The sequence below is a fragment of the Aotus nancymaae genome, unplaced genomic scaffold (genome assembly GCF_030222135.1).
Source record: "Aotus nancymaae isolate 86718 unplaced genomic scaffold, 86718_ANA_hifiasm-v0.15.2.pri h1tg000004l, whole genome shotgun sequence".
Classification (NCBI taxonomy): Eukaryota; Metazoa; Chordata; class Mammalia; order Primates; family Aotidae; genus Aotus; species Aotus nancymaae.
In genome coordinates this window covers 63,174,920-63,188,677 of record NW_026988415.1, presented here as the reverse complement: position 1 = coordinate 63,188,677, position 13,758 = coordinate 63,174,920, and the positions used below count along the sequence as shown (strand labels likewise).

At 36.5% G+C, this 13,758-nt stretch overlaps 1 protein-coding gene across 1 annotated transcript in view; it reads left to right on the top strand.

Moving 5' to 3' along the window:
- Positions 1-11,466, top strand: part of SH3BGRL (SH3 domain binding glutamate rich protein like) — a 107,376-nt gene extending 95,910 nt beyond the window's left edge. Inside the window, exon 4 of the mRNA XM_012455735.3 lies at positions 10,110-11,466. Within this exon, the coding sequence (XP_012311158.1) occupies positions 10,110-10,142 (33 nt within the window). The 3' untranslated portion in view covers positions 10,143-11,466. The remainder of the gene's footprint in view (positions 1-10,109) is intronic.
- Positions 11,467-13,758: the final 2,292 nt, after the last annotated feature.

Sequence of the window (13,758 nt, the reverse complement as noted above, 5' to 3'; positions counted from 1 at the left end):
CCTATGAAAGAAAAAGTTGCTATTTTGAAAAGTTAAACAAAATTGACAAACCTTTAGCCAGACTAAAAAACAAGAGGAGAAGATTTAACTAAAAATCAGAGATGAAAAAGGAGGCATTACAACTTGTACTGCAGAAAATTCAAAGGATTATTAGTGGCTACTACAAGCAATGATATGGATATACCAATAAATTGGAAAATCTAGAAGAAATGGACAAACTTCTAGACACATACAACCTACCAAGACTGAATCATGAAGAAATCCAAAACCTGAACAGAACATTACAAGTAACTAGATTAAAGCCATAACAAAATGTCTACCAGTAAAGAAAAGCCCAGAACCCAATGACTTTACTGCTGATTTTTTTCAAACATTTGATGAAATGCTTATACCAATTTTACTCAAACTATTCTGATGAATAGAGGAGAAAGGACTACTTCCAAACTTATTTCATGAGGCCAAAATTACCCTGGTACCAAAATCGTACAAGGATACATTAAAAAAGAAAGAAAGCAAGTAAGAAAGAAGTAAAAAAAACTACAGGACAATATATCTGATGAATATTGATGCAAAATTTTTCAAAAATATATTAGCAAACATAATTCACCATTACATTAGAAAGATCATTCATCATGACCAAGTGGGAAATTTTGTCTGGGATAAAATGATGGTTCAATATACACAAATCAAACAAATATAGGTGACGGGGATGGAGGCAGCAAATCACATTGCCATGTTTGTACCTATGTATGCAACAATCCTGCATGTTCTACACATGTACCCCAGACCCTAAAGTGCAATAAAATATATTTAAAAAAACAAAAACAAATCAAACAATGTTACACATCATAACAACAGGATGAAGGATAACAATGATATGATCATTTCATTTGATGCTGAAAAAGCATTTGATATAGTACAACATCCCTTCAAGATAAAGCTATAAAAAAAAGTACAGAAGGAACATACTTCAACATAATAAAAGGCATATATGACTGAACTACAGCTAGTATCATGCTGAATGAGGAAAAACTGAATGCCTTTCCTATAAGATCTGGAACACTACAGTGATGCCACTTTCATTACTGTTATTTAACGTAGTACTGGAAGTCTTAGCTAGAGCAGCCAGATAAGGAAAATACCTAAAGGTTATCCAAACTCAAAATGAAGAAGTCAGATTATCCCTGTTTGCAAATGATATGATGTTGTATTCAGAAAGTTCTAAAGACACCAACAAACTGTTAGGACTGATAAACAAATTCAGTAAAGTTGCATGATGCAAAATCAACATACAAAGTCAGTAGCATTTCTATATGTCAACAGCAAATAATCTGAAAAAGAAATATAAGAAGTAATCCCATTTACAATAGCTACAAATAAAATAATCCCATTTACACTAGCTACAAATAAAACTGAATACCTAGGTATTAACTTCACCAAAGATCTTAAAGATTTCTACAATTAAAATGATAAAACACTGATGAAAGAAATTGAAGAGGACACAAAAAATTGAAAAAATTCCATGTTCATGGATTGAAAGAATCAATATCGTTAAAATGTTTATGCCATCCAAAACAATCTGCAGATTAAATGCAATCAACATCAAAATATCAATGATATTCTTCCCAGAAATAGGAAAAAAAATTCTAAAATTCATAGGGAACCATAAAAGACCCAGAATAGCCTATGCTTTCCTAAGTGAAAAGAACAAAACTAGAGGAATCACATTGCCTGACTTCAAATTAAAATACAAGACAGAGCTAATCAAAACAGCATGTGACTTGCATAAAGACAGACACATAACCAAGGTAACAGAATAGAGAACCCGGAAACAAGTCCACACACCTACAGTGAACTCATTTTTTACAAAGATGCCAAGAACATACACTGGGGAAAAGAGAGTCACTTCAATAAATGGTGCTGGGAAAACTGGATATCCACTTCTAGAAGCATGAAGCTTGACCCCTGTCTCTTGCCATATACAAAAATCATTTCACAATACAGACTTAAATCTAAGACCTCAAACTTTGAAACAATTACAAGAAAATACTGTAGAAACTCTCCAGGACATTGAACTGGGCAAAAATTTCTTGAGTAATACTGCCAAAGCACAGGCAACCAAAGTAATTATGGACAAATGGGATCATATCAAGCTAAAAAGATTTCTTCACAGCAAAGGAAACAGTAAACAGAATGAAGAGACAACTCAAAGAATGGAAGAAAATATTTGCAAACTACCCATCTGACAAGGGATTGGTGACCAGCATATATGAGAGACTCAAACCACTCTATAGGGGCCAGGCATGGAGGTTCACACCTGCAGTCACAGCATTTTGAGAGGCTACAACAGATCACTTGAGGCCAGGAGTTTGAGACCATCCTGACCAACAAAATGAAACCCTGTCTCTACTAAAAAATACAAAAATTAGCTGTGCATAGTGGCACACATCTGTAAGACAAGCTTCTCAGGAAGCTGAGACATGAGAATCACTTGAAACCAGGAGGTGGAGGTTGCAGTGAGCCAAGATTGTGCCACTGCACTTCAGCCTGAGTGACAGAGTGAGACTGCCTTAAACAATCAAACAAACAAAAAAACTATAGGAAAAATTTGAATGATACAGTTAAAACATAGGCAAAAGATTTGAGTAATTATTTGTCAAAAGAAGACATACGAGTTGCAAACAGACATGTGAAATGGTGCTAAACGTCATTGATCATTAAAAAAATGCAAATAAAAACTACAATGAGATACCATCTCATCCCGGTTAATATGGCTTTTATCCAAAGGACAGGCAATAATAAATGCTGGTAAGGATGAAGAGAAAAGGGATCATTCATACACTGTTGGTGGGAATGTAAATTAATACAGCCACTATGGAGAATAGTTTGGAGGTTCCTCAAGAAACTAAAAGTAAAACTATCATATGATTCAGCAACCCTACTACTGGGTATATACCCCAAAGAAAGCAAATCAGTATATCAAAGAGATAGCTCCAATCTCGTGTTTGTTGCCACACTGTACACAATAGCCAAGACTTGGAAGTAACCTTAGTGTTCATGAACAGATGAGTGGGTTATGAAAATATGGTACTTACACACAGTAGAGTAGTATTCAGCCATAAAAAAGAATGAGATCCAGTCATTTGCAACAAAATGGATGGAACTGGAGATTATTGTTTTAAGTGATATCAGCCAGGAACAAAAAGACAATTGCCACATGTTCTCACTTATTTGTGGGATCTAAAAATCAAGCAATTGAACTCATGGATATAGAGAATAGAAGGATGGTTGCCAGAGGCTGGGAAAGGTAGTACGGGATTCTGGAGAAGTGTGATGGTTAATGGCACAAAAAAACAGAAACAGACAATAAGACCTAGTGTTTGATACCATATCGTGAGGAGTACAGTAAATAATAATTTAATTATATAGTTTAAAATAACTAAGAGTATAATTGTGTTGTTTATAATACAAAGGATACATGCTTGAGTTATGGATATCCCATTTACCCAGATGTGTTTATTATGCATTGCATGCCTGTATCAAAACATGTCACGTACCTCATAAATATATATACCTACTAGGTACCTACAAAAATTCAAAATAAAAAAATACAACAAAATACTGGTTATGTAGCAATGTTAGGTCCTCAGAGAAAGAAGGATTTCATGTTAGGACATTTTTGCATTATTATACAACTGCTTCTCCGACTATATATGCTATGTCTTTGAGGAGTCTTAGTATAAAGTGTTTTTTGAATTATGTGTAGAAATTCCTGAAAGCTTGTTCTATAAAATGAAACAAGATTCATAGTGTGACTCTAAGATATATTCATTTTGACATTCAAACGCTATGATAAAGATTCAAAAGAAGTTAGGGACTTTTCCTTTTTTGACTAGGCTTTTACAAATGTGAGTGTATTAGTTCGTTCTCATACTGCTATAAACGAGAACCAGAGACTGAGTAATTTACAAAGAAAAGAGGTTTACTTGACTTACAGTTCCACAGACTGTAAAGCAGGCATGGATTGGGAGGCCTCAGGAAACTTACAGTCATGGTGGAAGGCAAAGGGGAAGGAAGCACATCTTCACATGGTGGCAGGAGGGGTGGAGGCAGGTGCTATACACTTTTAGACAAACAGCAATAAAGGGATGGTTCTAAAGCATTAGAAACCACCCCCATGATCCAGTTACCTCTCACTAGGCCCCTCCTCCAACACTGGGAATTATAATTGGACATGAGATTTGGGTGCAGATGCAGAACCAAACCATATCATTCTGCTCTGGCTCCTGCCAAATCTCATGTTCTTCTCACATTGCAAAATATCATCATCCCTTCTCAACAGTTCTCCAAAGTCCTAACTTCTTTCAGCATGAACTTAAAAATCCAAGTCCAAAGTCTCATCTGAGATGAGGTAAGTCCCTTTGGCCTTTGAGCCTGTAAAATAAAAACAAGTTAGTTACTTCCAAGATATAATAGGGGTACAGGCATTCAGTAAATGCCCCTATTACAAAAAGGAGAAATTGGCCAAAACTGACAAAATGGCTCTATGTAATATTGAAACCCAGTAGGACAATTATTAAATCTTAACATTTATAAATAATCTTCTTTGACTCCATGTCTCACATCCAAGGCACACTGATGCAAGGGATGTGATCCCAAGGTCTTGGACAGCTCTGTCCTTGTGGCTTTGCAGTGTACGGCCTTGGCAACTGCACTCATGGGCTGGTGTTGAGTGCCTGTGGCTTTTCCAGGCACACAGTGCAAGCTGTGACTGGATCTACCATTCTGGGGCCTGGAGGAGGGTGGCTCCTTTCTCACAGCTTCACTAGGCAGTGCTCCAGTGGTGTCTTTGTGTGGGGGCCCCAACCCCACATTTCCTCTCAGCACTACCCTAGTAGAGATTCTCTATGAGGGCTCCATGCTTGCAGCAGACTTCTGCCTGCACATCCAGGTATTTTCATACATCTTCTGAAATCTAGGCAGAGACTCCGAAGCCTTAACTCTTGCCCCCTGTGCACCTACAGGCTTAACACCATGTGGAAGCCCCCAAGGTTTGTGGCTTGCATCATCTACACACAGTAGAGTAGTATTCAGCAGGCAGCAGCCTGACACACATCTTGAGCCCTTTTAGTCATGGCTGTAGCTGGAGTGGCTGGAACATGAAGTGTCATATCCTGAGGTTGCACAGAGCAGTGCAACCTCAAAACCATTTTTTTTATCCTAGGCCTCCAGGTCTTTGATGTTAGGGGCTGCCATGAAGGCCTCTGAAATGCCCTGGAGGTATTTTCTTCACTGTTTTGGCTATTAACATTCAGCTCCCTTACTTATGCAAATTTCTACAGTGAGCTTGAATTTCTTTCCTGAAAATCTGTTTTTATTTTCTACCATATGGTCATGTTTCAAATTTTCCAAACTTTTACTCTGCTTCCCTTTTCAATGTAAGTCACAATTTCAGACAATTTTTTTGTGAATGTATATGAGCTATGTTGTTAAAAGCAGCCAGGCTACATCCTGAACTCTTCGCTGCTTAGAAATTTATTCCACCAGATACCTTAAATCAGGAACGTCCAATCATTTGGCTTCCCTGCACCACAATGGGAAAAAGAATTGTCTTGGGCCACACATAAAATACAGTGACACTAATGATAGGTGATGAAGTAAAAAAAAAAAAAAAAATTCTTACGTTTTAAGAAAGTTTATGTCTTTGTGTTGGACCACTGATACAGTTTGGCTCTGTGTCCACACCCAAATCTCATCTTGAATTTTACTCCCATAATTCTCACATGTTATGGGAGAGACCCATTGGGAGATAATTTAAATCATGGGAATAGTTTGCCCCATACTGTTCTAGTGGTAGTGAATACGTCTCACAATCTGATGATTTTATTAGGGGGTTCTGCTTTTGCGATCTTAATTTTCTCTTTCTGCTACCATGTAAGAAGTGCCTTTCTCCTCCTCCCATGATTTTGAGGCCTCCTCAGCCATGCAGAACTGTAAGTCTAATTAAACATTTTTTTTTCTTCCAGCCTCAGGTATGTCTTTATCAACAGTGTGAAAACAGACTAATACAATAAATTGTTACCAGTAGAGTGGGGTGTTGCTGAAAAGATACTTAAAAATATGGAAGAGGCCAGGGGCAGTGGCTCACGTCTGCAATCCCAGCACTTTGGGAGGCCAAGGCAGGCAGATCACTTGAGGTCAGGAGTTCAAGACCAGCCTGGCCAACATGGTGAAACCCTGTCTTTACTAAAAATACAAAAATTAGCTGGGCATGATGGTATGTGCCTGTAGTCCCAGCTACCAGGGAGGCTGAGGCAGGAGGATCACTTGAATCTGGGAGGCAGAGGTTGCATAAGCTGAGATTGTGCCACTGCACACAAGCCTGGGTGATAGACTAGACATCATCTCAAAAAAAAAAAATGTGGAAGTGACTTTTTAACTGGGTAGCAGGCAGAAGTTGGAACAGTTTGGAGGGCTCAGAAGACAGGAAAATGTGGCAAAGTTTGGAACTTTCTAAAGGTTGCATAAGCTGAGATTGTGCCACTGCATACAAACCTGGGTGATAGAGTGAGATATCATCTCAAAAAAAAAAATGTGGAAGTGACTTTGTAACTGGGTAACAGGCAGAGGTTGGAACAGTTTGGAGGGCTCAGAAGACAGGAAAATGTGGGAAAGTTTGGAACTTTCCAAAGACTTTCTAAAGACTAAAGGCTTTGACCAAAAGCTTATTAGCTATATGGACAATAAGGTCCAGCCTGAGGTGGTCTCAGTTGGAAATGAAGAACTTGTTGGGAACTGGAGCAAAGGTGACTCTTGTTACATTTTAGCAAAGAGACTAGTGGCATTTTGCCCCTGCCCTAGGGATTTATAGAACTTTGAACTTGAAAGAGATGATTTAGGGTATCTGGTGGAAGAAATTTCTAAGCAGTATAGCATTCAAGAGGTGACTTATATGTTGTTAAAGGCGTTCAGTTTCATAAGGGATGCAGAGCATAAGAGTTTGGAAAATGTGCAGCCTGTCAATGTAATAGAAAAGAAAAACCCATTTTCTGAGGAGAAATTCAAGCTGGCTGCAGAAATTTGCATACATAATGAGAAGCCGAATGTTAATCCCTAAGAAAATGGGAAAAACGTCCATAGGGCATGTCACAAGTCTTCACGGCAGCCCCTTCCATCACAGGCCCAGAGGCCTAGGAGGAAAAAATGGTTTTGTGGGCCAGACCCAGTGTCCCCATGCTGTGTGTAGTCTAGGGACTTGGTGCCCTGCATCCCAGCCATGACTAAAAGGGGCCAAGGTCCAGCTCAGGCCATGGCTTCAGTGGGTACAAGCCCCAAGCATTGGCAAATTCCACATGGTGTTGAGCCTATGGGTGCACAGAGGTCAAGAATTGAGGTTTGGGAACCTTCATCTAGATTTCAGAGGATGTATGAAAACATCTGGATGTGCAAGCAGAAGTTTGCTGCAGGGTTGGAGCTCTCATGGAGAACCTTTGCTCGAGTAGTGCAGAAGGGAAATGGGAAGTTGGAGCCCCCACACAGAGTCCCTACTGGGGCATCACCTAGTAGAGTTGTGAGAAGAGGGCCACTGTCTTCCAGACCCCAGAATGGTAGATCCTCTGACAGCTTGTACCATGTGCCTGGCAAAGCTGCATACACTCAACACCAGTCTGTGAAAGGAGCTGGGTGGGAGGCTGTACCCTCCAGAGCCACAGGGGCAGAGCTGCCCAAAACCATGAGAACCTACCTCTTGCATCAATGTGACCTGGATGTGAGACATGGAGTCAAAGAAGATTATTTTGGAGCTTTAAGATTTGACTGCCCTGCTGGATTTGGGACTTTCATTAGGCCTGTAGCCCCTTTGTTTTGGCCAATTTTTCCTATTTGGAACAGCTGTATTTACTCAGTACCTGTACCACCATTGTATCCAGGAGGTAATTAACTTGCTTCTGATTTTACACTCTCATAGTTGGAAGGGACTTGCCTTGTTTTAGATGAGACTTTAGACTGTGGACTTTTGGGTTAATGTTAAACTGAGTTAAGGCTTTGTGGGACTTTTGGTAAGGCATGATTGGTTTTGAAATGTGTGGACATGAGATTTGGAGAGGCCAGGGGTAGAATGATATGATTTGGCTCTTTCTTCTCACCCAAATCTCATCTTGAATTTTATTCCCATAATTTTCACCTGTTTTGTAGAGACTCATTGGGAGATATTTGAATCATGAAGGCAGTTTCCCCCATACTGTACTCGTGGTAGTGAATAAATCTCACAATATCTGATGGTTTTATCAGGGGTTTCCATTTTTGCATCTTCCTCATTTTCTCTTGCTGCCTCCATGTAAGAAGTATCTTTCACCTTCCACCATGATTCTGAGGCTTCCCTAGCCGTGTGGAACTGTAAGTACAATTAAGCCTCTTTTTCTTCCTAGTCTTAGGTATGTCTTTATTAGCAGCATGAAAACAGACTAATACAGCCACATTCAAAGCTGTTCTGGGCCACATGCAGCTCATGGACCACAGGGTTGACAAGCTTGCCCTATATCATCTTTATCGAGTGCAAAGTTCAACAGGTGCCTTGAACTGGGGCACAGTGACACCAGTCTCTTTGCTGAAACATAGTAGTTGTGACCTTTGCTCCAGTTTCAAATAAGTTCTTCATCTTCATCAGAGATCCCACCAGCCTGGACCTTATTGTCCTTATCACTATCAGCATTTGGTCATCACAATTTAACAAGTCGTTAGGAAGTTCCAAACTTTTCCTCATCTTTCTACCTTCCTCTGAGTCCACCAAATTGTTCCAACCTCTGCCCCAAAGTTGCTTCTACATTTTCAGATATCTTTATAGTAATATTTCACCCCAGTTCCAATTTTATATATTAATTTATTCTCACATTGCTATAAAGAACTTTTAGAGACTGGACAATTTATAAAGAAAAAAGAGATTTCATTGACCCACAGCTCCAAAGACTGTACAGGAACCATGACTGGGGAATCCTCGGGAAACTTACAGTCATGGCAAAGGGAAGGAAGCATATCTTCACATGGTGGCAGGAGAGAGCTGGAGAGATTCTACACAGTTTTAGACAAGCAGCAGTAGGGGGATGGTGCTAAACTATTAGAAACTACCCTCATGATCAAATATCCTCCCACAAGGTGCCTCCTCCAACACTGGGAATTGCAATTTGACATGGGATTTGGGTGGGGATACAGAGCCAAACCATATCAACAAGTCAGTAGTATATTTCATTGTTCTTTAAAGATTACAAAGAATGCATTTTGGCATTGTTTCATATTTTCTTCTTTCATTTACTTTTGCTTTTTTCGGGTAAAAATCTAGTGTCTCTTTTAGCTTTTCTCCCTTCTCTTGGACCTAATACTGGGACCCATTTGGACAGTATCAGTCCTCCTGAGACTGTCAAGTATTGAATTATTGACAGGTGTTTAGAATGATGTTGTCTAGCACTCTTGATTTCTACAACTTAAGTCCGATGTTTCTTCTTCTGAAGTCACTCTTGTCACCCATCTTTAGTTCAACAAACTTTCCTTGAAGTTATTTTTTGCGTCAAGTACTATGTTGAGTTCCAGAGCACACATATAGTTCAGAGTTCCTATGCTAGAGGTGAGTACCTCACTCTCCAGAGGAGAAGGAAGACAACCTGATTTTTTATTGTGTGTACTATCATAAAGCATGAAAACTACAATATTTTAATGGATAGCACATTTTCTAAGTAATTTAAACTTTAATTAACCAAAACTCAACTAATTTTAAACTTTAGGTAACCATGTTTTTGAATACTCAATTTTCATGAAAAAAATCACACAAAAGCAAACTAGCTGACTATTTTAAAGTAAAATATCAATTATAACTGTGTATCACTTGCTTTCATGGAGGTATTTCAAATCATTAGGGACGATTAGGTAGTCTTAGTAAATGTATTTCTAGACATCTGTTTGTATTCTATAGCTTTTCTGTTAAGAATTTTTTAAGAAATCTCTTCCGGGGACTTTTGTATATTCTTAGTAGTTAGAACTAATGTAGTCTAACTAAAATACACATGCATGTTTGCTCTGTGATGTTTAAACTTATCTGTTTTGTTTGTTTTTCATTTCAGGAAGCAGAAGTGCAAGCAAAGCAGCAAGCATGAACCTTAAGCACTGTGCTTTAAGCATCCTGATAAATGAGTCTCCACTGCTTTTATAAAATAGCGGAATTAGCTTTGCTTCAAAATAAATAGGCTTAATGTTGAAATAATAGATTAGTTGGTGTTTTCACATGCAAACATTCAAAATGAATACAAAATTAAAATTTGAGCATTATGGTGAGGAGAATGGGATATTAACATAAAATTATATTAATAAGTAGACATCATACACATAGTGTTGTTACCTGCCAAAACATCCTGTGTACACCAATGATTTTTACAGAGAAAACACCCTTTCCTCCTTTTTTGCCATTTTTATGGCAGCTTAAGTGTATCTCTGGCTCTATGTTAAAAGGCAGGGAGGGGAGAGAAAAATAACCTGTCTCTTACTCCTACGTTGCCTCATTAATTTTAGTGAACAAGAATATGTACCTTTTTGATGCTATATTATTGTGATTAAAAAATACTTGCAGGTAATGTTTGTGATATGTTAAACATTGTAATTTCCTATGGTAATTATAACATTCCCATTCTTTTGTAGATGAAACTTTTACGTATTGAACCACAGATTTTCCAAGCTTCTAAATGTAGCCTTTATTGCATATTGCAGTGATCAAAATAGATATCTTTCTACACATAAAAAAAACAATAGATTCATTCAGTGGACAAGTTCCTTGTTTAACAGCTATGATAGAATGATATTTCCAAGTTGATTGTCTCAGTGAAATAATGCATACGTATATCATGGAAGTAGGATGCCAAGTAAGCTTAAAACGGCATTCTCTAGCAAAGAGATTAGATTTTTAAATAACTCTTATAAAATAGGTTGGCGATTATTTCCCAATATTGGTTTCCCTTGAGTTTTTGCTAAAACAAATCTTAGTAGTTTTGCCCCTTTAAAAAAACTTGCAATCATAAATGCTATTATTCCTAAGATATCTTACCTTCTTATTTCAGTTTAGCGATGTATTATATGAGTATATTAGCCTAAGCAGTGAGAATCTTTTCTATGCTTCTATTCCAGCAAAAAGTAGAAGTATCAAATAAAAAGGGCAACTTTTAAAATGTTAAGTCTGAAGACTTCAAAAAGGACAGGAAACATGGCCTAAATAACGAGCACAGAAGATTTATATAGTACTTTAGTTTCATACTACTTTATCACTAAAAGCAAACACCTCTTACTTTAAACTACTTTTTCATATATAACTATTGTATGCTAGTCTTACTTTTTGCCAAAATCAACGTATAATGAAGAGATGGCTTTGTTTCATGAAATTCAAACTTGATGTTATGCTTTAAAATAAACTCAGTACTTTTAGAAACATAACATATGTGTTACTGGAGTTTATATAATAGTAATTTTAGAAGAGTAGTATCTTTTTTTAGAGGGTTGGTGTACAAAAAAAAGAAAATAATAGAAAGAAAACAGTTTGACTGCAATTCATGTTTTTTGTTTTCTAGGTTTTGTTTTTAGGGCTTTGAATCTCACAATACATACAGGATCAAATGAAATATTTCATTGTTATGTTCACAAAAAACATAAAGAACTCTAGAGAAAACAGTGTGCTTTGTAATATCCTCTGGAAAATGCAAAAAAAAATCATTTTTAGTCAATATTTTCTTTTGAGCTTTATTAAATGTTGCTGATGATACTTCCAACATTCTATGTGATCATTTTAATTTTTATTTTAATATCAAATAAGTTAACAATGTCAAAACAGGCATTCTTTAAAAATAGATTTTTTTTGCAAAGTTTATATAACTTAAAATTAACATATATGTATATTTAAAGTAAAAGGTTTAATTAAGTCTTCCTAAATTGAAATATTTTATTTTGTCAGCTGAGAAATATGTTTTTTAGATGCAAAAAAGCAAGTGAAATTCTGAATATTAAGATGAGTTTAATTAAAAAAAATTTTTCACAATATTTGACTGGATAATATAATCTTTGGTACTTGTTGTATTACATTCAGCACGTTTCTGTTTGTAAATCAGACGTGCTCATTTGTTATGTTCAGTTTTTTAGCTGGTTTGTTCTTGGGAATATTTGACCCTAAGGAAGATTTTCATTTTCACCAAACAATGCAAATTGGATGTTGATTGCATTGTTAAATATCAACACTTTTTGGGAATCTGAATGTACGGGCAAACAGAATTTTAAAATACAAGTTGTTAATTACTTGCTTGGGAAAGTTTAAATACAGATAATTTTGGTGAAATCAGATTTCATCACACTTATTCTATTCATTCAGCAGAAGGAAAAAGGAGGATTCACATGGGTTTTATTACCCAGATAGGGATGCTGAAAATATTGAAAAGTTGATATTGATCTAATACTTTTAATGTAAAATACATATATTTTTTCTTTTGTAGAATTTCAACAAAACTGATTAAGAAACGTTCACATTTGATTCCTTTGAACCTTCTAGTCTTCTGCTCCCACCCATCACTCTTCACCTGTATCTATTATCACCTTCCTTTATTTAGCAAACAAAATTTTGAAATCCTATGTAAAGAGTACTATAATGTTACTATAATAATTATTTTCACACAATTGTCTTTTTAACATCTTTACTGAGATACGAATCACATACCATAAACTTTGCTCATTTAAAGAGTATAATGCAGTATTTAGTATATTCACAGAATTGTGCAACCATCACTACAATTTAAGTTTAGAATGTTTCATCACCCAACAAATAAACTCTATGCAATAACAGTGACCCCCCCATCCTCCACTTCATTGGCACTCTACAAACACCAACTTTCTGTCTGTCTCTATGGATTTACTTATTCTAGACATTTTATATAACTAGAATCACTCAATATGTGGTCTTCTGTGGTTGGTGTCTTCTAGATACCACATTTTTGAGTTTCATCCATGTTGTAGCATGCATTAATACTTCATGTGTTTTATTGAATAACATTCCATTGTATGGATGAAATCATAATGCATTTGCCCATTAATCAGTTGATGGACATTTGGGTGGTTTCCACTTATTGGCTATTGTGCATAACGCTGCTATGAACATCTGTGTGCAGTTTTTTTGTTTGAACACCTGTTTTTATTTCTTTTGGATATACATGTAGAAGAGAGTTATGTGATTATTCTGTGTTTAACAGTTTGAGGAACTGTGAGACTTTTCCAAGACGGTTTCACTATTTTAGATTCCCACCAGCAGTGTATGAGTATTGTTCTGATTTCTCCAAATTCTGGCCAGTGCTTGTTGTTATATATCTTTTTGATTACAGCCATTCTAGTGGCTATAAAGTGGTATCTCATTGTAGTTGTGACTTTTATTTCTCTGATGGCTAAATATGTTGAGCATCTCTTTATGTGATTATGGCCACATATATATCTTCTTTAGAGAAATGTCTTTTCAGATCTTGTGTCCATCTTTATATTGGAGTATTTGTATTGTTATTGTTCAATTTTAACAATTCCTTATATATTCTGATTACAAGTCTGTTATTATATATGTGGTTTGAAAATATGTTTTACCATCGTATGGGTGGTTTTTTTATTTTCTTGAAGGTATGCTTTGAAGTATGAAAATTTTAAATTTTGACAAATTCATCTATTTTTTCTTCTGTTGCTTATATTTTTCTTTTGCTGTCT